This window comes from Phocoena sinus, chromosome X (assembly GCF_008692025.1).
Source record: "Phocoena sinus isolate mPhoSin1 chromosome X, mPhoSin1.pri, whole genome shotgun sequence".
NCBI classification, from domain to species: Eukaryota; Metazoa; Chordata; class Mammalia; order Artiodactyla; family Phocoenidae; genus Phocoena; species Phocoena sinus.
In genome coordinates, this window is record NC_045784.1 from 7,022,231 (window position 1) to 7,047,624 (window position 25,394).

General features: G+C 52.0%; 1 protein-coding gene across 10 annotated transcripts in view; it reads left to right on the plus strand.

The window, feature by feature from the left end:
* The window catches only part of TBL1X (transducin beta like 1 X-linked), a 230,767-nt gene that overhangs the window by 198,917 nt on the left and 6,456 nt on the right, over nt 1-25,394 (plus strand). For 9 of the 10 annotated variants that reach the window (XM_032619262.1, XM_032619263.1, XM_032619266.1 and 6 more), the window contains 10 exons: nt 5,453-5,598; nt 8,765-9,017; nt 11,029-11,161; nt 11,541-11,682; nt 12,466-12,529; nt 12,649-12,746; nt 15,021-15,081; nt 19,695-19,816; nt 23,077-23,151; nt 23,520-23,647. In XM_032619262.1, the coding sequence (XP_032475153.1) occupies nt 5,453-5,598; nt 8,765-9,017; nt 11,029-11,161; nt 11,541-11,682; nt 12,466-12,529; nt 12,649-12,746; nt 15,021-15,081; nt 19,695-19,816; nt 23,077-23,151; nt 23,520-23,647 (1,222 nt within the window). Of the gene's footprint in view, nt 1-5,452; nt 5,599-8,764; nt 9,018-11,028; nt 11,162-11,540; nt 11,683-12,465; nt 12,530-12,648; nt 12,747-15,020; nt 15,082-19,694; nt 19,817-23,076; nt 23,152-23,519; nt 25,300-25,394 lie in introns of all 10 variants that reach the window. The other variant, XR_004347992.1, reaches the window with a different exon arrangement.

Genomic DNA, 25,394 nt, shown 5'->3' on the forward strand with positions numbered 1-25,394 from the left:
GCCACCAAACTCTGTATTCTGCCCCTGTTGACCAGCTCCCACACCTGCCATTGAGCCAGTTCTGAGCATTTCCATCTCTGTCACTGACATCCGGTTCTCTGTTCCTCCCAGTGTCTTGTTGGGGAGAAGAAGGGATGCATTGAAAGCCGGGGGACAGCTGAGGAGGCGTAAGGCACACAAGTCATAGCACTGGCAGACTGAAATCGAATATGCTCATTAGCCCTGGAGTCTCGTTGGGAGGGGTGGGGCGCTGCTGGTGGCATATGGAGGCTGGCCACCCCCAACACAGGGGCATCCTTCCTGGAGATGCCAGTCTTCCAAGGTGGCGCATTACACGGCACCTTGGCACAGGGCAGCAACCGTGACCTAAGAGGAACTGCTCAAGCAGGCCTCCCCGACAGAGGCTGAGAACGTCCCCCTGTTGCACGGTGAATGAATTCCAGAACCGGGAAGTACCCTAGCGACATCAGTTGTCCTCATTGCATGGACAAGGCAACGTGGAAAAGGGATGTTTCCACTAGTTCATGGTCTTCTATCTAGATTAACAAGCATCTGCGGGGGCTTCCCTGGTGGCGCAGTGGTTGAGAGTCCGCCTGCCGATGCAGGGGACATGGGTTTGTGCCCCGGTCCGGGAGGATCCCACGTGCCACGGAGCCGCTGGGCCCGTGAGCCATGGCCGCTGAGCCTGCGCGTCCGGATCCTGTGCTCCGCAACGGGAGAGGCCACAGCAGTGAGAGGCCCGCGTACCGCAAAAAAAAAAAAGCATCTGTGGAAACCATGTAAATGTCCATCGACAGATGAATGGGGTAAAGAAGATGTGGTACATATATATGATGGATTACTTACTACCCAGCCATAAAAAAGAATGAAGTAATGCCATTTGCAGCAACGTGGATGGACCTAGAGATGATTATACTAAGTGAAGTGAGTCAGACAGGGAAAGACAAATATCATATGATATCACTTCTATGTGGAATCTAAAATATGACACAAATGAACCTATCTACAAAACAGAAACAGACTCACAGACATAGAGAACAGATTTGTGGTTGCCAAGGTGGAGGGTGGGGAAGGGATTGAGTGGGAATTTGGGATTAGGAGATGCAAACTATTATATGTAGAATGGATAAACAACAAGGTATAGTACAGGGAACTATATTTAATGTTCTGTGACAGATCATAATGGAAAAGAATATATACATGTATAACTGAGTCACTTTGCTGTACAGAAGAAACTCACACAACATTGTAAGTCAGCTATCCTTCAATAAAATTTTTTTTTAAATCTTGTGATAAACCATAATGGGAGAGAATATGAAAAAGAATGTGTGTATGTATAATGGAACCACTTTGCTGTACAGCAGAAATTAACACAGCATTGTAAATCAGCTAGACTTCAATTAAAAATAAATTTAAACTAGAAGAAGTCTCTGTGTTCCTGCTGCTCTCGCCTCTGATTCTCCCTTCAGCTCCTTGAGGTACTCCTTAGCCCCACGTGGTAGTGAAGGAAACGGAGGCCCAGCCCAGTGAAGTGGCCTGGCCCAGACCCTCAGGTCCTGTGTGGCTGAGCAAGGACAGAACCCAGGACTCCTGACACTGTCTGCCTGGCCCTCCCACTCGCCTTGATGAAATCTGGTTGGCCAGAAATGAAGAAGAAAGTCTCAAAAACAAATGGACTGAAAGCAACCATTGATTTGGAGGCCACACATAGATCTGTCCAAAGAAATGCAGCTAATGTAAATTTAAACAAATAGGAGGACTCTTTTCAGCAGTGGCATGGAACATTACAGCAAGGGTTTGAAGATAACCTAGCTTCCAGTCATGATTTACTGTCATCTCCAATAGCGGACCCAAGTGTTCAAGGTCATGGTTCCCTTATAGAGCTTTATCCTCCTTAGTCATCATTTTGCTTTAGTGGGGGGACATTCCTTCTAGCAGATGGCTTTCAGCCCTCCTCTTTGCAGAAGGCTCAGACTCACACACACCCCCATTCGTCTTCAGTGCTCCATCCCCTTCTTTCAGCCGTCCTTCACTGAGTATCGTCATCAGCATGTTCTAGAAATGGAATCTACTTTGAAGAGCAGTATCATGGGGAGAGATAAGAAAGTTATGCAACCAAACTATATACCCAACCCAGATAAAGAGAGCAATCAAGGACGTATTCAAGTCTTGGCTTAGAAGTGGGTTTGCACCCAGTTCTTTTCAAGGTGCCTGCACTGTATCTGTGGCTGCTCCTGATCCAGAGCCGCTGGTGGTCCAGCTGGGAATGGACTTGGCATCCACCTGGAGAATTTAAGAATTTTGGTTCCTGTGCCTGTGGGTCTCAGAGTAAGTAAGGTTTAAAAGGTGAACCTTGGAGTCACGTAGTCTAGAATTGAAATTCTAGTTCAGCCTCTCATCACATGTATGGACCTTGGACAGGTTATCTTATTTCTCCAGCATGTGTCCTTCTCATGTGTAAAACAGCAACACCAACTCTGAACAGCTGCTCTGAAGATTGAGATAATGGACACAAAGTGCCCAGGTTTGATTAAAGGTGGTAAGGTAGTCAGAATCTGCTGTGTTTCATGTGACTTAAGTAGCATTGCCAACAAATATCCTGTATTATTAACACATATATGTGGAACCTAGAAAAATGGTACAGATGAACCGGTTTGCAGGGCAGAAATAGAAACATAGATGTAGGGAACAAATGTATGGACCTCAAGGGGGGAAAGTGGCAGGGGTGGTGGTGTGATTAATTAGGAGATTGGGACTGACATGGATACACTAATATGTATAAAATGGATAACTAATAAGAACCTGCTGTATTAAAAAATCAATAAAATAAAATTCAAAAGTAGCATTTTTATGGCCCTGTGTTACTTGAGGGAATAAATGAGTGGGTGAACAGATGAATGAAATAATACTTCTGCAGACTGAATTTTGTATTTCCCTTCCGAACACACACACACAGACTCACACACACACACACACACACACACACACACACACAAATACATATGCTGAAGCATAATCCCCAGTGTGATATTTGGAGGCAGAGACTTTAGGAGGTGATTAGGTCATGGGGATGGGGCCCTCGTGAATGGGATTGGTGCCCTTCTAAGAGGCCGCATGGAGCTCTCTTGCTCCTTCCACCTTGTGAGGTTACAGGGAAAAGACAGTCATCTGTGGACCAGGAAGTGGGCTCTCACCAGACACTGAATTTGCCAGTACCTTGATCTTGGACTTCAGCCTCCGGAACTGTGAGAAATAAATGTCTGATGCTGACACCACCCAGTGTGTGGTGTTTAGTTATAGCAGCTGTAACGGACTAAGACATGCACCAAAAGCTTGACTTTTCTCCCACAGCTGCTCCATCAGTCACTGAGATGTATTTGTCGGGAGCCCTGGTCACAGTCAAAGCTGTGCTCTGGTGGAACACTCTGTAGAAGTTTCTAGGTGGAGTTGTGTGGTGGGCTGCAATTGGTGTCCTACTGCCTGAGTTTGGAGCTAGTGACTGGGGTCTGTCAGTTACCCTCGGGAGATCTCAGGACCCGATCCTTAAAAGGGAGAAAAGGGAACGAGGGAATGACTGCAGAGGGTTACGGAATTAGGAGGAAATCCTTGGAGCAATGCCTGACTGAGAGAGTGTATACCGTGTAAGGGCTGGCAGGTGTTACTTTATTACTACCGCGGCGGGCGTAGTCCTGTACTAGACCTTGTGAAGATACCAGGAGGATAACAAATGGCTCTCAGTCCAGTGTCCTGTCCCATCAGCTGGTGGAGACACGAATGGAAGAGATGGTAGGAGCCAGGTGGGCGGGGCTGTCATCCAGGAAGAATTCTTATGAGAGAGAAGCCATTGTGGCCCGGAGTTATAGGGATGAGCCCATGCGATGGGGAGTCCGGCCAAGAACCCACTCGGTCCTGCTCCATCCATTGACCTCAGATTTTTCTAGTCTACCCCTTGCCGGAACATGAGTGATAAAAGCTTAGAGATTAAGACCGTGCACAGGGTGGCAGAGACTCGGGGGGATAGAGTCATTGGTTAACACAGGGGTGGGTGGTTCTGTTCTGGCAGGAGTGGGTAGGGGAACGGAGGGCAGTGAGAGAGAAAACAAGTTAGAGGGAGAAGGGAAGGCTGACTGCAAAGGGCGTTTGTTCATGTCCTTCAGAGAGTAAGAGCAGAGGGACTCTGCGGGGAGAGCCTCCGAGGTGCTCTCCTGTACAGTCTAATTTAGGGGGTTACAGTGCATAAAGAAATGTACACAAGTTGATAGCAGCTGCGGTGCTACTCCTGAAATAAGTATCAAGTGTCTGTTTTATATATTCTTAATAATGAGGCCACGAGCGGCAGGTGGGCTGAGCAACAGGGATTGGAGAGAGAAAGGGACGCAGATGCAGACAGAGCTCTTCTCGCCTGAGGGAACCTTCCCATCTGCTGAGCATTTTGTTCATGGCAAAGGCTGGTTGTGTTTTGGTAACGAAAGGCAGAAGCACGGAGGATGTTGACTCTGATGGAGGACGGGGGGCCCGCTGGGTTGATGAATGTGAGTGTGGCTCGAGAGGCGGGGAGACCTCCGCCAGCCCCCCGCCAGCACGTAGGATGAGCCAGGGGTGATGGGAGGGCGCTCGTGGCGGAGACACCTTGGGAGTGGGCTGCCCGGGACCCACACAGGTGAGGGTCTGACAGAGCAAAAGGCAGCCTGAGCCTCGGACCCGCAGCCCTGTCCCCCATGGCCCCGCAGCTCCCCCTGCCCTGCCCCGTGCCCTCCTTTATTGAAACAGGCATTGTTTGCGACCTGCAGTCACCGTCCTGACTTTCCTCCCGACGTTTGCATCCAAGCAGCTCCATCCACACCTTATCTACGAGCCCCTCTCACTTGCCCAGTGTTGTCAGCAGCTTCCTACAGAGGCACTTGCTGAGGGGTGCTAGGGGAGGAAGGGGGAAACCCAGCACCTCTTAGCCACGGGGCTCGCCCAGTTTTTCGGTAAAAGGACCCAAGACCACACCACTGAGTCCGGACCAACCTCTTTTTCTTTGGACAGTTGGTGGTGAGATTCATGTGCCGTGAGCACTGCAGGGAGGGTGCAGGCAGACGTGAGCCTGAACTTCTGGGAGGAGCCCCGCAAAGCCAGGCCGAGAGCCCCGCCGTCTGACTGCTGTAACAGCAACCTTGAACCCGGGCCGCCACGGGCCTGTTTTGCTTTTAAAACGCGGAAAGGGCTCTACCTTTACAGCTGTTTCCCGTCCCGCGCAAGCAGAGGCCTGCCTTGGTCTGCGTCTCTCCCTCTCGCTGCCGGATCCTGCCCACGACACCCCACATCGCAGGCCGGGCATCCTCCGGCCACGTCCCTTCCGCTATTAAGCGCGTTGACATCAGCGGTGCCGCCTTCTAGGTCTCAGTGGCTGTGCCTTCTGCCCTTGGTCCAGGCTTCACGGAACGCTGGCCTCCCTGTCTTGCTGCAGGTTTTTCGCACTCGGCGTTCACGTTCGGTATCGAGAGCCACATAAGCCAGTCCAACATCAATGGGACTCTCGTGCCACCGGCTGCCCTCATCTCCATCCTGCAGAAGGGCCTGCAGTATGTGGAGGCCGAGATCAGCATCAACGAGGTACGTGCACCCCCGGGGCGGGCCCAGGCTGCGCGCGCGCGCTGGGAAGACACATCACCTTAGCACACGGTTCCCCGCCATCTCTCACGGTCGGTTAGGGTTCCTTCTCTCTTTGCGGTAAATACTTTCTTCAGTGGGGGATGGCACTTCTGTTGTACCCAAGGAGCAATCTTCCGAGGCCCTTCAGGTGGTTGTGTCGTTTTCCATATCCATGCGCACATCTCTGGCTGTGGACTGACATCACACTACGTTGCCAGATGGGGAAAACACGCAGCAGATCCGCAGCTGCTTTATACACTCATCCCTGGGTATGCACCGGGGATCGGTTCCACGACCTGCCGCAGGTACCAGAATCCGCAGTGCTGAGGTCCCACAGTTGGCCCTCCTGTATCCGCAGATTCCACATCCGCGGATTCTACCAGCCGCGGATGGTAAACGTAGTAGTAAATGTGTTGGGGAAAAAAAAAAATCCACGTATAGTGGACCTTGCCAGTTCAGACCTGTGTTGTTCAAGGGTCAGGGGTACTTCAGTGTCGACAGGTGTGGGCCTTGCACGTGCACAGAAAACGCCCTCCCCCCTGGAATATTTTGAGCAGTTCAGTCGAAGAGGGATCCTGGGAAACATTTGCCTAGAATCTGTGCTTCGTGTGGACCCGACAGAGGGCACAGCCAGAGACCACGGAGGACAGATGAGGACTGTTGTGTTCGAGAGGATTCCAAGGGATGGTTTTGTTACCCGTTGAAGAGCTGCAGGGGAAGGGGGCAGTTGTATCCATAATTGTAAATTTAAGTCACTCCAATTTGTGTGTGTCCCCTCCCTCTTTATAGATTGGGGCACGGTGAGTCCTTGGGCCAACTTCATACCAATTTTTAAATGGGCTCTTTTGGTTGAAAACAGTGCCCGTCTCCCCTGTTCTGTTTTGCTCTTGGGATCGTCCTGTGAAGATGCCCGGGGCCTCCTGTGATGTCCGAGGCCTCCCTTGCATCTCAGTCTGAGCCCCTCTTGCTTTCACCGCACTTCCCGCCGTCTCGCCTTCTTTCTGCCCTCGTTTCTCCCACCTCGGTCTGGCACGCTGCTCGGCTCCAACTTCCCGTCTCCTGTCACGGTCCATCCTGCACAGCTGACGCCGTCCACTGCCCACATGCCCCTCTTTACCACCAAGTGTCCCCTTCCCAGGCCACACCACCCTCGGGCCCGTCTTCCTGAGCCCTTCCAGTTTCCTCCATCCCCTCTCCCTCTGCACTGCTCTCACCCTTACAAGCCTGTCTTTTTTCTTTTCTTAACATCTCTATTGGAGTACAATTGCTTTACAATGGTGTGTTAGTTTCTGCTGTATAACAAAGTGAATCAGTTACACATATACATATGTTCCCCTATGTCTTCCCTCTTGCGTCTGCCTCACAAGCCTGTCTTATGCATAGCATTTAACTCCACTTTCTCTTCAGCTTTTAAAACTACGGAAGGAATGTATCTTGTGTTCTCTCACGTGTATTCCTCTGCTGTTTTCCAAAACCCCACATCCTTAAAAACACCTGAGTGTCTGCCTACCCTGTGCTCTTTCTTGCCTAACAACGGGCAGTCTCCTCTTTCCTCGTCTTACATTGGGTGCCTGGGATCTTCCACCAGCAACTTGAGGCCCCGTCGCGTCTCTCTTTCCACAAAACAGACAAGTGTGGGGATAGGGTTACAGGACCCCAGAGGCCCCACCGGCTCTCAGATTGTGTGATGCTGAGTGAGACTGGATTTCCCTTCCCCCTGCCCCTGCGGCCCCCTGCCCCAGTTTTCACGTCTTTCATCCGCAGAGAAGCCCCCATACCTTCTCTCTCTTGGCAATTCAAAGTCCGGTGTGTCCAGAGGAGAACGAAAGGTCATCTCATTTGTCACTTAGGTTTCGGGTAGTTAAAAGTGAGACAGTGTGCTTTTAGAGCTTAAACTAGAAGGTTTTTTGTCACCCTGGGCAGTTACAGCCTTTTGCAAAATCATCATCCATTTGGGGCTTGAATATACGAAGAAGGAAGGTGACGTAGAAGCCGGCTGACCAGTTGGTCAGCACTGGCCCCTCCATGGCTGGAACCCGGGCAGATGATGAGGTGACTGGCTACTTTTTCCCATGTTCTCTATTATTTTATATTGTTTCCCTTATTTTCAAGTATTGCATAGTAACCTGTAGTCAGCTGGGGTGATGTTCCGTTCACACACTGTGTTGCTGAAACTTAGGTCCTTCGGTTCTTCCTGATTTATGAGAAAACAGGCTGAAACGTGTTTGCACATCCCGTAGACACACTGAGAGGCTCTGAGTTTCGTGTGAGTGATATTTGGAGTGCTTTCTAAGGAAAGAACTCCCTCCTGTGTTGCTAAGTGTGTATGGAAATGTTTTCATTATCTGTGGAAGCCAGAGACTCCCGGGAAGTTGGGAAAATAGGACTCATCACTAAACAGTGCTGTTGTTAGAATATCATGGCTGTGTTAGTCTGTGCCCTGATCCCGGGAAGTCATTTCAGATGGTAGCAGATGTGTGTGTTTTAGTACATCAGACGGACAGATTAACATCAGGAAGCAGATCGTGAGCGGTGCAGGAATGTCTGATTTGGGCCTGCAGTCTCCGAAGTGACGTCTGTCCTATCAAAGGGGAGCGGCTCCACACTTGTCAGAGCGCCTGGGCGGGGTTTCCCACCCTCGGCACTCTTGACACTTGGGGGCCAGATCATTCCCTGCTACGGGGCCGTCCTGGGCCATGGGGGGTGTGGAGTAGCGTCCCTGGTCTCCACCCACTAGACGCCAGGAGCACCTCCACAGTCGTGACAACCAGAAATGCCTCCAGACTTGACCACATGTCCCCCGAGGCGGTAAAATCACCCCCCTGTTGAGGACCAGTGCGTCAGGGGTAGCCCTGTTGTCATGACAGGAAGTATCCGGATTCAGGTTGGTATTTACCGAGTGCTGGGTGCCCTCTGGCAGCAGCAGGCACACCGGGCCCTCCATGGACGCTCACTCTTGCCGGCCCCTGCCCGCCTGCGCGCTCCGGGATCCCTTGCCCTGGCTCAGGACGCCCGGTCCGGCCCCGCCTGCTCGGCGGCCCCTCGGCTCCCGGGATCCTGCGTGTCTGTCCCTGACGCGCACCCGTCTCGCTGGGAGCTGACATCTGTGCCTGGGCTCTGTCCACAGGACGGCACGGTGTTCGACGGCCGCCCGATAGAGTCGCTGTCCCTGATTGACGCGGTGATGCCCGACGTGGTGCAGACGCGGCAGCAGGCCTTCCGGGAGAAGCTGGCGCAGCAGCAGGCCAGCGTGGCGGCCACGGCGGCGGCGGCGGCGGCCCCGGCGGCCCCGGCGGCCCCAGCGGCCGTTTCCCAGCAGAACCCACCAAAGAACGGCGAGGCCACGGTGAACGGGGAAGAGAACGGAGCGCATGCGATAAGTGAGTGCGGGGCTCCAGAGCTTCGCGCTCCGGCAGCTTCTCCCTCGTCTCTGAGTCTGGGCAAGTCCTGCAGACCCCTTCCAGGCCTGCCTGCTGGGCGGTGCGTACGCGGCAGCGTCTAGGGCTTGCTTGCTCTGTGGCCAGGAGGGCTTCGTGCTCTGGTTTCTCACGGAGATCCTTGGACGCAGCGTTCTTTACTTGCACGTCCTCAGCTCCAGGAGGTTGCGCTACTCTGAGAACTCATCTGTTCCACCTCGTGATGACTGTCGGGCACAAAGAGGAGGCCCCCGCGCCGTCCTCCGGCCTCGCGGACAAACTCTGACCTGACACTCGGAGCTCGCGGTCACTGACAGGGCGGCCGGCACAGACAGCAAGTGCCGTCTTATTTGGTGGTTGCAGCAGGGTCCCTGTTAGGTAATGGCCCTGAAGCGTCTGGCAGACAAGTCGGAGAGCATGAATCTTTACCCAGGGAGCCTGCCGGCGCTTTGACACGCGGCTTATCAACTCGGAGACGGCTTCAGGGTCTAAGCTCAGGGTGTGTGTGCGCGTTGCACACGTGCGTGTGAGTGTGTGCATGCGTGTGTGTTCTTCCTCCTTTGAAAATCATTTCCCTCCGAGCAGCCATGCCGCCCCTGCGGGGGCAGCTCATCCCCCCGCCCCGGCACAGGCCCTCTCCCGCTAGAGTCGAGATGCAGCTCCAGCACTGCGCGGGAAGCCGGGGCAGGCTGCAGCGCGGGTTATGTTACAGCAGGGTGGCTTAAAGCCCATCTGTCTAGCGTCCGATGAAAAGACCTCCCGCCGGCGGGCCCCATGATCACTGTTAACGAGGTCCAAGATGACGGGACGGGGAAAGAAGAAGAAAAAATAGGTGGCTTGTACCCACAGGTCATTTATGGGCTGCCCACTCCCGTGGGATACATCCCTCAAGGTGCCAAAAATAAAGAAAACAGGAAGGAGGTACGTGTCCTTGTCTTCTTAGGCTTCCGCCCCAGGCAGCGATCATAACTGGTGAGCTCTGAGAAACCTCTGTATCTGCCGAGACAGAAATTTTGCAAACTTACAAATTGCACCGTGTATTTTAAATCTTAACCTCTAAGGGAGTGTGGCCACGTGGAGACCGTCGCCTGCCTTAAGGAACGCTGGTGGCTGGCAGGCCTTTGTTTCAGGAGTCCCTAAGCGTTACTTTTCACCCGAGGGCTGGCCGGCACCCCATCCCACGTACACCGTCCGGTGGTTTCCGACTCTCACCTTGTTCCGGAAACTAGTCCCACCTGCTCTTTGCTCCCATCTTGCTACAAGGCAGGCTGTGGCCTGAATGTGGTCTCTGAAGTGATCGTTCATTCTGATCTTCAAGAATCTTTTTTCTCGTGCCACATAGGGGGGAAACGGCCACCACCCAGGGTGAATCTCTTCTGGGTGGCACTTAGCATGGCCTGTCGCCCTTCCAGAGCCTGGACCCTATGGGTCATCTGGAGGGAGGACTGCTTGGGTTCAGAAACCTGGTGGTTCTGCTTGGCTTGAAAAGCATGGTACGCAGACGACTCCGGTCAGAAAATAGCACTTGAGTCCCAAGACTCTGAGGGGTTGAGGGTAGCAAGCTTCCGGCAGAATGATGGCATGCCCCCGTGGTAGCTTCACAGGTAGGGAGCTTCATAGATAAGCGCCTCACAAGGGTGCTTCCGGGTAAGACCTGTTGTCCCGTCAAGAGAAGGAACCTTCCGCCCGCTCAGGAGCCCAGCTGGCTGTCATCTTTTCTGTCCAGTCGTCTTCCGGCTGTTGTTAGAAATTAGCCTCGCCCTAGTTATAGAGAATAAATAACCAGTTTTTATTTCTCTGTCAAATTTGGAGACTGTAAAGAAATGTCACGTATCTACTAAATTACACAGAACCCATGATTTGGTTGTAATCGCCATGGGTGACGGCCAAGGAGGTTGTTTGTAAAACCCACGTGCCCTGAGGATGTTTCCTTGGTATCCCTCAGACCTGTGTCTTTCCCTGTTTCCTGTGACAGATAATCATTCGAAACCAATGGAAATAGACGGAGACGTGGAGATTCCACCCAACAAAGCCACAGTCCTTCGGGGCCATGAGTCTGAGGTGTTCATCTGTGCCTGGAACCCTGTCAGTGACCTCCTGGCTTCCGGGTAAGGGTGTCCAGCTGGGGGTGCGCAGGGTCTGGGTGTCCGAGTTCTCCCTCACAGGACATGCGCTCCCCCTCCGTACCTTGTTGGTGGCATCTTCCCAGTGAGTGCAGACCAGGGCTTGGGGCGCCCCGAGTACCTCAGGCTGTGCAGAAGTGCCCGGTCCAGCCGTTTTCTCAGCGGGCTGGGGAGCAATGCACAGACATTTCAAATTACTAAGTGCAAAAATAAGGTCGGGAAGAGAAAACCACTGTGAGTCAGCGATATCAAAAAGACGGAGGACCCCGTGCCGAGGATGCCCGACCTAGCCAGACAGCAAGTAGTGATGAGCATTGCTGGCCCTGGGACCGGAAGCTGAATGCTGTGTGTGTTCCTTGCCCAGATCTGGAGACTCGACCGCAAGGATATGGAACCTCAACGAAAACAGCAACGGGGGCTCCACGCAGCTCGTGCTGAGGCACTGTATACGGGAGGGGGGGCATGACGTCCCCAGTAACAAAGACGTGACCTCGCTGGACTGGAACGTAAGCCTCCGCCACCGCCCAGACACTCGAACGTCTGTAAACCACAGCGAGGGCCGCCGGGATGCTGACGGAGCCGGGCAGACGCAGGAGGAAGGGCAGCGTTGTTGGTCAGCCCACCCTGGGGGGCTGGCCCCCGTTTCCGAGCGCTCCTCCCAAGGCCCTCCGTGTTGGCGGGCCTCTAGCTGGGTATTCGGTCGCCACACGTTGGCAGGATGGAGTCTGGTGGTTTTGTCGGGGAACCCGTTCTGCTGGCGCTCTGTGAGTTGTCACGAAGGAAAGGTGACTTTCCACCCTGACGCTTCAGCACCTGTGTTACGTGCATTTAATACGTGAGAGACACAGAGCTCTCTGACTTTTTTTTTTTTTTCCTGATTGGAACCTCTTTTGATTTTTCTTGCCCTTTATCATGTTTATGCATACTCTGTCATGTCACCACTCTTCCCTATTTGCACATATCCTTAAGAGCTCACCTAAGTCTCCAGGAGTCTCACGATAACTTTTCGTACCGTACTGTTATGGACGTCGTCAGTGGTGAGGGGTTGCAATGCGTTTTCCTTGCCCCCTCGCCTCCTTGATGGTTGTATGCGGGGAGCCTGTTGGGTCTCACGTTTTAACTGAAGGGCAGTGCGAGCTAAAGTAGGCCAGCGTGACTGGTGAGTCTCGTGACTGGGAACCTGTTGTTGACCTCAGGTACTGCAGCCCAGGGGTAATGTGAGGGGCTCTTTTCCACCGCTGCCCCTACTAAGCTGCTGCTGTTGGTCTGTGTTTCTCTCTGGCCTGCAGAGTGATGGCACACTGTTGGCTACAGGTTCCTATGATGGTTTTGCAAGAATATGGACGGAAGACGGTAAGTCCTGACGCCCTTGTGTTGGGGTTGGAGAGGAGGTGCTTGGCTTGTCATCATCCGGTGAACAGACTGAGGCTCGGAAGTCACCCCGCTTGCTGTGTTTGTGTTTTACGTACCAGGTAACCTGGCCAGCACCTTAGGCCAACATAAAGGCCCCATCTTTGCCTTGAAATGGAACAAGAAGGGGAATTACATTTTGAGTGCTGGAGTAGACAAAGTGAGTGTTTGCTTAAGATACATTGCTGTGATCTGTAGATGCTTGTGTATGTTTAATCTCAGATAACATCATGCTTTCTATGAATTCTGAGAATTCTGCCTCCCGTTAAGAAATCAGAAGGCTCTGTTTTGTTTGTTTCTGTGGTTTTGGTCTTAGTGTTCATTTCTAACACATCGTGTCTTAACGTACCGTAGACCTTTATCAAAGCTCTCCCCCGGCCCGTCACACCTTTTACCTTGAGGTTCATAGTTCACTGATAGAAAGAAGAAAATCCCCAAATTGCGTTTGTCCACTGCTTGAAGAAGCCCACTGGCGTGGGGTGTCCTCTGCATAAACTTACCCCACCCGCCCAGAGTGATCTTAGGAACACAAACGGTTTTCTCTCCCCAGGCTTCCGTTTTCCCAATCTGACGACGTGTTGCTTTGCGCTGTAGACCGCAGGCTTCCCTGAGGGCAGGAGTAAGGTAGACACCCAGGCGAGGGGCGAGGCTCTCTGGGATGATGTGGCCCTTTTCACAGAGGGGGAAATGGAGCCCCAGAGAACTTCACTAATTTGCCTCGGGACACATTGGTATAAAGTCGGATTGGAAGCTCAGGCCCTGGATGCCAGTAACAACTGCCCCGTAGCTTTCACACTCTCCCAGAGAATTCTTTGCATCTTCAGGTCCTCCCTGCCCCTGAGGCCGTTTTTTATAATCATTTTGGATTTTCTACCTGATTATCTTCTGTTTCTACCAGCGATGAACTGGATGGTTAGTGGAAATGCACATTTGGAATTCTAGTAGCCTCTGAGTCAGACACTATACTATCTACCATGATTAGTCAACCATGGCAGGCATAATAGTTACTTTCTGTAAAGTGATATATTCTCGGGGAGGAAATGTAATTTAGGGATGTGGACTTTGACCTTCAGTGCGAGCTTAACCCAAAGTGGCTAAAATGTACTTCAGTTTCTTGAAAGCTTTTGTGTAAGGAATACTTTCTTTTGCCCAGTGTATATTTAACGTTAAAACATCAACAAGTTGTTACAATTATTGATGGTAGTAGGTGAAATTGTGTCAGAATTGTGGAAGGGCTTATATGTTCTCTGCCTTGCCAGATTTGTGAGTGGCTCCATTAAGAAAAAAAGTTATACTCCATCAAACAAAAAATTGTTGGGAATTCCCTGGCAGTCCAGTGGTTAGGACTCCGCACTTTCGCTGCCAAGGGCCCGGGTTCAGTTCCCGATTGGGGAACTAAGATCCTATATAAGCTCTGCGGCGCGGCCCCCCCAAAAAAACAAACTGTTAATTGGTCTAGAGCTGACAGAGCGTTTCAGAGATACTCATTGCTCTGAGTACTTCCTCTGAAAATTACCGCTGTTGATACGAAATAGAACTAGTTCTTCTTAAAGTAAAATCCTTATTAAACGTCATTGACGGGGAGGTGTAAAGGTTCCGATTCAGTTGAAAATTCCAGTTGTTTAAGAACTAATTCCAGTGGTCTTCATCGAGCTGCCAGATGGCTTCTTCCCTAAGTGTCTCCCAACATTAGTACGTTCGTAAGCATTTGTGATTTACTTTGTTTTCCGGGGAGGAGATCTTTTTTTTTTTTTTTTTTCTCCTTATATATAGACCAATAAATTAGTGCCAGACCCCAGTATAACCCAATTCTTTACTCTGTCTAGTGATCCCAATTCATGGAGTGAGTGACGGTCAGGGGAATTTTCAGAAATACCCATTTCTGCAGCTTTTCATTGGGAAAAGTGCCAAAAAGGTGTTTATCGTTACAGTTTTTTCAATAGTTTTTCATGTTTGGGGATAAGGGGGATTTCCCACCAAACCTGGTAGTTTTGCGAGTCTCAGTTCCCGCTGCTGTGTCTGGTGGAGTAACCAGCGCACGTGGCCAGCTTCATGAGTGGGACGACCCTCCGGACCGTTAAGTGTGTGAGAGACACCCTGGATTCCAAAGACACGGGTGAAAAAGAGAATGCCAGATATCTCGTTGATACGAGTATACTGATCTTACGTTGAAACGATAATATGTTCGCCATGCTGGAGTGAAATAAATTTTGTTAAAATTAGTTTTACTGGTTTCTTTTTTAATTTTTTAGTGTGGTGACTGAGAATTTTAAGCTTCCTGTGTGACTTGCATGCTATTTATATACGGTTGATTGGACAGTGCTGTTTTAGAAAAAAGAGGGGCTCACTGCATTTTTTTATATCATAAATTTTTCTAGAGAAAACTTTGCAAGAAGAAGAGTAACTAACTTTTTTTTTTTTTTGCGGAGCACAGACAACAATAATTTGGGATGCCCACACAGGAGAGGCCAAACAGCAGTTTCCGTTTCATTCCGGTGAGTATTTTTTTTAATTTCCCTTTTTATTCTTCGTCATTCAAAAATAATAATTCAGAGTCCTAGGAGGAAGCACTGCTCTTGAGGTCTCCAACATACAGATACCCTCGGTGCTCGTTCGCTCAAAAGCTTCATTACAAAGCTGCGAACCAGCCCCAGCACTGATGTGGGCTCCTTTCTGTTGCTGCCCCAAGGGCGCTGCGTCAGGGGCGTCCCTAAGACCTCGCCCAGCTTCAGCAGTTCACCCAGGAGGACTCCCAGGGCATGGAGCTGAATTCATAGCTCAGATGTATTACACTAAAAGGATACAAAGCCGTGTCAGCAGAGGGCAAAGGCACGTGGGGCGAGATCCAGACCTTCCAAAGATTGTCTCCTGATGGAGTCGCGTAGGACGTGCTGGGTTCCCCCGGAAGCAAGCGGTGATCATGCGTGTGAAAGGTCGTGTGAAGTCAGCAGAGCCTGGTGCCCAGCATTTCTGGTTCGTAGGCACCCTGTGCCCGCCTGCACCCGAATTCTTCACTCCCAGGACGAGCGTGGGATTCAGTGTAAACCACGTGTTTGCACAGACGGTGGAGGCACAGAAGCTGTTCTTACCAGTTAGGGCATGGTGGGAAATCCGAATTCCCAGACTCGGGCCGACGCCATCCTTGCCGCCAAGCCTTCCTACAGGGAGCAGCGTCAGGCCTGCAGTGGTCTTGCCTGCACGGATGTGTAGCTGCTGTTCTCGACCGCACACGTCGGTGTGTGTGTTGGGTCCTCACCAGGCCACGTGGGGCAGCCAGGGGTCTAGGGAGTCCAGGTTCCCAGATTCCCACGTGATGCTTCATGTTCCGTGTGACTGAGTCCTGTTGTTAGATGTGGTCTCTTATCTTAGGACAGAGGTGGAAACTAATAAACTGTTAGGAGAAGCTGGCTTGAAGTCAACAGCAGGGCGTAGGTGCCGCTTCCCTTCACGGGAGGCGTCTGCTCCATTGAGAGGGAATCGCTGAGTGTACAGGGTGAACATTTTACTGTGTCAGGTGGCCCTGGGACAGTGTTTAGGAGGGGATCAGAGGGTCTTTCCTGCTGGGTATTTCTGGGTGCCTGGTGATGGTCTGAACCAGAGGACTGGTCCCGAGGACTCCCCAAGACGGTGCATCTCCTCCGTGCCCAGGGAGGGCTCCACGCGGGGGACATGGTCCTGCAGGGAGCAGACTAAGAGGAAAGGTCCCGACAAGGCCTTGACACGACTGTGACACATGCGTGGACGCCAGCATCTGTTACTCCACGCGGCACTCCATTCCCTCCTGACGGAGGCAGACCTGGGAGGCGCCAGCTTGCACCCCGCTACCCTGGAGAGGCAGCCCATCTCTTCCACGGCTGTCCTTGGCACCACACCGGAGACACCTGCTGGGGCTGCCAGTGAATTTTCTTGTTGCTTTCATCTGATACCATTGATGATGTGGAAGTTGGTGGACGTTTTATAGAATATATTTCCCCACGAGGAAATGGACAGGGCTCCAGGAGCAGGCAGCTTGGCATCCCAACCTGTGTCTGTGTCTGTGTCTGTGTGTGTGTTTGTGTCTGTGTGTGTGTGTGTATGTGTCTCTGTGTGTATGTGTGTGTTTGGAGCGGGCGGAATATACAAAGCATTCACCACTGTCTAGTTGCACAACATTTCTGTCATCCCATAAGGAGACCCCTTACCCATGAAGAACTCACTCTCCATTCCCCCTTTCCCCAGTCCCCGGCACCCCAGTCTCCAGGTTTTGATCTGTGTGTGTCGTCTCCATGTCAGACTTCTGTGCTGTAGGCTCTGCAGGCCAAAGCAAGTGAGTCTGGTGGGTTTCCATCGTGTTTGGCATAAATCCCAAGACCATCCCTACCTTCGCTGTCGGGACGGATGCAGTGACAGGGCAGAGACGTAGAACCCCAGGTGTGCTGACTTCCGTGCTCACGTGGTGGGGGATATCTGTGATGAAGAGAGCTCTGGCTTCTGTTTTTCAGAGAATGATTTGCCCAAAATAGCCATCAGTAAGGTTCGTCTAACAGTTTTATCTTAAGAATTCGTGTACCAAGGCTTCCAGCGGAAATTCGTATTCCCAGAGCATTCCCAAGGTCCGTGGGATGGCTTTCCATCCCGCAGACCCCATGTCTCTTGTGTCGTGAGAGAGCTTCTCACCTGCGGTGTTGCTGCCCACGAGGTCGACCCATATCGCATTGCTGGGACAGGAAGCTCTGTGTGTTGTTTGCTCTTGCTTTGTAGTGACAAGTGGTGTGGTAGAGACTGTCCAGGATGGAAGGAAAGAAAGAGTGCTGTTTTTCAGGATGAAGCGCAGGCAGGGAGAGCGGTAGGGGCACCTTTCCTTAGCATTTGATGGGTTGATCTGTGAAACCGCCTTGCCCCGTAGGTGTTCGCCATGAAGGGCTGGTGGGGCGCGTCCGCTGTTTACCAACAGCAGGAGGTGTCAGCTCAGAGCCTAACGGCGTTCCCCCGCTCAGCAGTGACGAGGAACAGTTACCAATCGACTATTGATAACACGCAACGGCTTGGTTAGATTCTCAAGGGGGTTCTGCCGCGTGGAAAAAGCCCGTCTGCAAGGGTCACATGCTGGATGACGCCATTGACATAACATTCTCGAAACGACGAAATTTTAGATGTGGAGCCAGAGTTGAGGGGTGGTCCAGGGAGGGCTTTGTGTGCTGATAACGTGGCACAGGGAGGTCCTCGTGGTGATGGAACAGGGTTCTGGATCTTGACTGCGGTGGTCGTCACACAGGCCTGCGCGTGTGATCCAACAGTGGCGCACCGCACATACGTGGCGCGCGTTCACCTTCTGGGTCTGGGCGTTGTACTGTAGCGGGCATAAAATGCCACCAGTGGGGGAAGGGTACAACGTGGGGCCTCTCTATTACATCTCTGCAGCGTCCTGCGATTCTGTAAGCATCTCAAAATTAATTTTTTTTAAAAAAAAAAGCGAAGTAATGCTTGGCTGTACCTAGACTGCTGCTGACGGTCAAACCTCATTGGCCAAGTGTGGGCAGGGAGGCCACACAGACCCCCAGAATAGCTTAGCCCTGTTACCTGTCCCCACCCACACTGGATGGTGAGCTCCTGGGGGGAGGGCAGGGTCCTGGCAGCAGCATCGACACAGAATGGGGCCAGACACCTGAGTACACAGCGTCCTCCGTTTAGGTGGCAGGGGTTCAGCGCACGTTGATTCTTAATGGCCAGGTGCTGGTCACCAGCCCCCGAAGCGCCCGCCAGGTTGTCCGTCTTCCAGGCGCACAAACTGCACACCCCACTGCAGAGGCTAGCCCAGGAATTCGTGATTTGGCTCCTGCAGTGTCGTAAAGAGCAGCAGAGCAGCTGTGGCTCTGCTCTTCGCTCTCCGGCTCCCGGGAACATGCTTCTGACCAAGTGGATCCGGTTCCTTTGTTCCACTGGGCACACGTGGGAAATGCAGCAGAAACCGTGGGCCCGTGCGGAACCGCTCTGCAGGGGGTGTGACACGCAGAGATGCACGCCCTGGGGTGTTAAAAAAGCCTGCTGCCTCCCGGCCACGTCCTCCCACCCGTAGCCTCTGTGGGGACAGAGCTGGACAGGGGAGCCAAGGGGATCCAGCCCTGCAGCTGTGGAAGGCCGGCGCGTGTGCACGGGCGCACCTCTTACTTTAAGGCTGAGCACGGGAGGGGCAGTCCGAGTTAGCGTATCCTGAGGAAGCTGGATTCTTCTCCCGATTCAGTGCTGACCTGCCTGTAAGAAACACACGTGGGACATGGTTAGGGATCGAGCTGTCGATGAAGATCTCACCAGGGGCTTGCAGGACTTAACCCTCTGTTTGTCCAGAAACTAGGAAGTGTGTGGAGAGAACAAAGATGCTGAGTAGTCTCTGGGGAGGTTGGGAGAAGGGAAGAGGGCCGTCACCATCCCCCAAACCTCACAGAGCTCTTGGGGCCACTTGTCCCTGAGAAAGGCCCAGGAGCCAGAGGCAGTGTTCACCATAAGGTCACTTGTGTCCCCTCAGGCTGTCCCCTTGTCAACAATAAGCATCCTCCAGTTGATGGAATGCATTAATTGTGTGGTGGGGGATTTTTTTGGGCCGCGGCACGTGGCCTGCGGGATTTCAGTTCCCCAGCCAGGGACGGAACCCGGACCCTCGGCAGTGAGAGCACGGAGTCCTAACCGCTGGACCACCAGGGAAGTCCCTGTGGGAGATTTTCTCAGTGCGGATACCTTGAACGTAGGATATGAAATCTTTTCCCTCTCCTCTCTATCTAAAACAAATCCAATCAGCCCAGCACACTGATATTCCTGGGAGCGGCAAGGTGCGGGAGAAGACGGCGTGCTTCTCCCCTACCCTGTCTCACCTGTGCCAGGGGAGCAAGGGACTGCGCTTATGCCACCCGAGGTGTCACGGGGTCTCGCTCCGGAGGCCTCTGGGCATCCCTCCAAATGTGAAGGACAGACTTTCAGGTCTGTGGGGGACAGAGGCTGTGTTCACACTGGGGGTGCTGCTTTATCTTGTCCTTGGGCATCTTGACTGTGCTGTTACTTCTTCTAAGTCACCTGAGCTCTGTGCACAACTGCTAAATGCAAATGTTCCCCCCCCCGACCGTTTGCTGCTCCACAGCCCCCGCCCTTGACGTGGATTGGCAGAACAACACTACCTTTGCTTCGTGTAGCACAGACATGTGTATCCACGTCTGCAGACTCGGCTGTGACCGCCCGGTCAAAACGTTCCAGGGACACACAGTAAGTGCGGGTTCTGACTGTGGGGCTTAGGTTCGTGCGAATGTGCTGGGAGCTGGGAGCTGGCTCCTCCCTGCCCAGGGTTAAAGGATAGTGTGGCTGCAGACCGGTTCTTGCACAGCCCACTGCTCCTTGGGCTGTTGTGGCTATCTCAGGTGATCGGCTAACCCAGTTATCCATCTGGGAAGGCAGTGTAAAAAAAAAAAAAAAAAAAAAGTGACCTGAGATGTTGGAAGGGCAGCAGAGGAAGGAAAACAGTTCTTAAAACAGTCAAGCGGAAATCTCCGAATTGAGAGGGAGAACGTCTGAAGTGAAAATCTTAATGGGCGGTGGAGAGATTGCAGAAATAAGGTTAGTAAACCTGAAGAGAGATCACAGAAACTAGCCAATTTGAAGAATTGATAAAAGATTGATCAAATGAATAGAGGCTTAATGACCTACAAGACAGCGTGAAGCACGCTAGCGTTATATGTGGAATGGAGAGAGAAGAAAAGAACAGAAAAATTACTTGAATCGGCGATTTTGCCAAATTTTCCTAAATTTGGTGGAAAACATCAACATTCAATCCAAGAAACTCAAGACACCAGCTGACTTCTCACTGAATTCCTTTTTTTAATTAATTAATTTTTTTAATCGAGGTATAGTTAATTTATGATATTATATAAGTTTCAGGTGTACAACATAGCGATTCAAATTTTTGAGGATTATCATCTGTTTATAGTTATTGTAAAATATTGGGTATATTCCCTGTGCTGTACACTATATATCCTTGTAGCTTATTTTATTTATCTATTTATCTATTTTATATGTAATAGTTTGTACCTCTTAATCCCCTCCCCCGTCTTGCCCCTCCCCCTTCCCTCTCCCCAGCAATAACCGTTGGCTTGTCCTCTGTATCTGTGAGTCTGCTCCTTTTTTCTTATACTCACTAGTTTGCTGTATTTTTTTAGATTCCACATGTAAGTGCTAGCGTACGATATTTGTCTGACTTAGTTTATTCACAAAGCACAACACCCTCCAAGTTCATGTTGTTGGCCAGTGGCAGAATTGCATTCTTTTCTTGTCTGAGTAGTATTCCATGTGTGTGTGTGTGTGTGTGTGTGTGTGTGTGTGTGTGTACCACATTTTCCTTATCCACTCATGTATTGATGGACACTTAGGTTGCTTCCATGTCTTGGCTATTGTAAATAACGCTGCTGTGAACACTGAGGTGCGTGTGTCTTTTCAAATTAGCGTTTTTGTTCTCTGGATGCATCATCAGATCCTCCCGCATAGCCCGTGAGGCTCTTCGCAGCCTTTCCCTGGCAGATCCCTCTAGTGTGCCACGCCCCCGCCTCTACCCCAGTCCTCCTGGAGGACCTGCTGGCTTTGAGCACCTCACACCTGCACTGTTCCCCACCTTTGACTCACAGCATCCCTTGCCGCTAACTTACCTGACATAAATTGCATTGTGCTTGGCACTTGCGTGTTCCCTTAGTACCCACCTCCTCCAGCATCTGTCCCTACAGGTCCCTGCTTCCAAAAGAAGGTTCTTTCAGAGCCCAGGGACCAATTGTCCCGTTAACATCTTGTCGTGGCTATAAACAGACCCTTCTTTTTTAATTTTTCTGACCTAAACTTACTTCTCCTCTACGCCTAGACCGTCCCCGAGCTTTTACTAGGAAATCTTTGTGACTTGCCGTACGCCCCGTTGGGGACTTTCGTGCCATCGCACCACCTGGCTCTTTAAACGGGTCTCATTGCAGCCCATCATTCCGCACACGCTGTGACCTAAATGTAGTCGAGCTGATTTCTTCCCGAGACCCCGTGAGCCGTTTCTGGGTGCTTTCTGGGAACTGTGACTTGGGCTGCAGAGGGAGGGGGAGGAAAGTCCACTTGCACCCTGGAAGATGCGAGGGGGTTCGACTGGGGACAGTCAGTGGGCACCAGCTCCCTCTTGCAGGCAGGCCCTTGGAGATGCGCCCTCGGGTTCTATTCTCAGCAGTTACGCTCAGAGCCTCCCACACTGCCCTTGTCCCCGGTGCGCACCTCTCACCAGGCACCGCTTCTCTTGGTGTCCTCCTGGGTCCGCTTGCCTGTGTACATACACTCTGTCCGACTGCCTCGACCTCCCGGGCTCACCCACAGGCCTGCTCCTTGTACTGCAGGCTCCAATCCCTCCCTTTTTTCTGGGCCTTCCACCACGGGTACCACGTGGAACACAGACGCAGCCTTATCCCTCCCTGTCTCGCACCGTTCAGCACTCAGTGCCCTTAGCAAGTAGCGTGACCATTACCATTTATCATCCAAACCAGAGCACTTAGCAGCGTGGGATTAATTGGGAAGTTAATTATGGGTGTGAAATGAGTTAATTGTTAGGCTGCAGCAACAGGCATGAGGGAACGGGACGGGACGGGGCTCCACGGTCTCCCTACTAGAAATGGGAGGCCCGAGACCCGCGGCTGGCTCCCGCCGTCTCTCCCCGGCCCACCCCGCCGGGCACATCGTTCCCCGCCTCCACTCAGCTGCAGGTGGCTCCCTTGCCCACGGGAGCATATGCCTCGTCCTCCAGGATTTAGCCTCGAGGTCCCCTGGCCCCCAGAACCGGAAGGCCGCCTGCGGCCTTGTTCCTTTCTGCGCCTCCCCCCCGTCCCCTTCGCACACTGGCCCGCCTGCTAGAGCTTTCCATATGGGCCGAGTTACAGCGTTCTGTTTACTTGGCTGTTTGCTCTGGAAATGGCCAGGTGACGTGTGCTCGTCTGCGTGTGTGTGTTCAGGTCACATCGTCTTGGGCCTGGGTTTACCCCTCTGGGAACCTTGCTTCTTTATGTTTCCTCCCCCTCCACTCAGCACCAAAAGAGACATGTCCTGACAGATTTAGACAGAGCGGGTAGCTGTTGTATCAAGAGTGAGCAGGAAGATGGCTTTCCGAGTGAGCTTTAAAATAACTACTGGTCTTCCTGGTTTTACGTGCTGCCCTCACTCTGTGTAAATTCATTGGGCTTCCTTCCTAGTTGTGGGTGGTTGTTTGTTTTTTTCCTTAGAGAACTAAGACGAGGCTGGCTGGTTATGTGTGGCCTAGGGCTGTACATTTTGTATCACTGAGCTAGGCGGAGTAAGGAAAGGGGGCATACGCGCGCGGCCTGGGGCGTGTTCTTTCCCATCCAGGGTGGATGCCAGTAGGCTTTCTGCAGAGAGGACGGTGCGCTCCTTCCCCCTGCTGGAAGGTTGCATTACTGCGCCCAGGCCCTTCTTTCTTTTTCAAACCCTTTGCTCTCTTTCAGAATGAGGTCAATGCCATCAAATGGGACCCTTCTGGGATGTTGCTAGCGTCCTGCTCTGATGACATGACATTAAAGGTAAAGCATTCTAAAAGGCTGAGCCGTTTGACCCCAGACGACCCCCTGTGCTCAGTGCTGGTCTTAACATTCACTGCTCCCCCAGCTGCATATTCTGTTCTGAGCGCTGTTCCCACTTGGCAAATGGCGAGTCGCTGTCCTGCAGTGACCTCCTGCTTCATCCTGCCCTTCCTGCGGCCTTTCTCATGGGCGCCCCCTAGTGTTCAGCCGGCCCCTCTGCTGGCCAGTCTGCCAGCTGCCCACCCCGCTGGGCGGGAGCTTCCCAGAGGCGGGAACCTAAGGAACGCTCCCAGCAGGGATGGTGGAGAACCTCCCCCGGTGGGAGAAGCAGCCGTTGTTGCTCACCTTGTCCCCAATGTGTTCTCTAGATCTGGAGTATGAAGCAGGATACGTGTGTTCATGACCTTCAAGCTCACAGCAAAGAGATATATACCATAAAGTGGAGTCCCACCGGGCCAGCCACCAGCAACCCCAACTCCAACATCATGCTAGCAAGGTAAAGGGAAGACAGCCCTCAGCCCGGTCTCGGTTCCTAAAAGCAACCGTGCTCACTGTGGCCGAGCCAGCAACGTGGCCGGGAAAAGTTATTCGTATCCAGAGAGCCCAGAAAATATTGCCAAGTTGTCTTCCAAATGTGCTTACACCCTTCCAAAGTAAATGGCGAGGCGGCTGATTTTGAAAGGGCCCCGAGACATAAAGTATCACGTGATGGCTAACTTGAGGTAAGGACGGTCTTAACCATGAGGCTGGCGAGAGGAATCAGTATACGTCCAGGCCCCCGGCCCTTTGCTTTCCTGATGGAGAAAGGAAACGATTCGGCTTGGACCTCGGGCTTGGTGTACTTGGTCCAGCTTGGAGCTGCAGGGGGCGAGAATGCCGAATGGTGAGAAAGTCTCCCCAGCCGCAGCCAGATCTGACCTGTTTATACAGTAAGCGCCCCCCTCCCGCCAAGACAGCAGCACTGGAGGCAGAGGAGTGGCTAGTCAGTCAGATGCCAGGATTGAGAAGAGTGGTTGTAAGTCACCACGGTGGCCTCCGCAGGACGACATCACTTAGGCTGCAGGCAGCAGACTTGTCCTCGTGCTCATTGGACCCCATGCACGATATAATGTTCCAATCCCAATATGCTATTTTAACACGAACCTTTAGAAAAACGAACGAAAGAGATTCTGAGGCTGAATTTCCGGATTACTTAGGGGTCCGGAGACCGTGATCCAGCAGAGCGTGGGTGTGTGTTTAGCTGTTTGGCCTGGGAAAGACCAGGCTTGCAAGGAATGTTTCCCTGCCAGGAAGCAGGAGTGGGTTGGTTCTATATAGGTGCAGAGAACAGGGTTGTGGGGAGAAGTGGCAGGTGGTATGGCCCTCCTACAAATGAGGGAGAGCCCTCCGTCTTTGTTGTGTAGCTGTGGGGTGGGCGGCCTCGCCAGGCAGCAAGGACTCTTGTCACTGAAAGGACCGACCCCAGGCCACCTCTTAGAAGACACTGGACGGAAGTCCCACATTGGCGGAAAGGCCGATCCAGAAAGACACGAAGGCTGTTACTCTCTTGTTTCAAGTAACTGTCCTGAAATCCACTTAAATGTCTAGGGTACAGAACGCTATCTTCTTTCTTTTCTCTATAACTTGGAAGGTGCTTTGTATCACGTGGCACCCGTTACGAGCGTAAGCGATCGTTCTACTTAACGAGCATAAAGGGACATGCTGCTGCCTCTAAGTCCCTGCAGAGAGAAGGAGCGCCGGGTAAAGCGTCTTTGTGCTGTGTACTCTTCTTTCAGATTTGGAAATTACTGAAATTTGCAGCTCCCAGGAGTGCGATAGTGTATTTGGATGCAATTATATTTTAATTCTGTACTCGCTCGGTTTGGTATTTCCCCAAATACGGCTCTCAGCACTGTTTTAGTTGGCAACGATAGATGTTGTGTTGGTAAGTTGTGGGAGCACTTCAGAAAATGTAGTGAATACAAAAGTACATATCATTCATATCTTAGAAAAACACACAGACAAATGAGTGTGGATGTCAGTTTGTTTCCCTCGTAACAGCACCCAAGAAAAGGAGAAGATTTGTTTTACGACCGTGGCTTTGTTTTCAGTATATCTGGTTCACGGTTTAGAAGAGGAAGAGTGTACCCGCTTGTTGTCTCTCGAAACGTAAGAGCCAGGAAGGGAAAGCAGCGCCCGCTGTCCGTGCCGCGTCTTGGGGAAACAGTCGGGAACCCGCGTGTGTTGTGGTGACGTTTTATCTC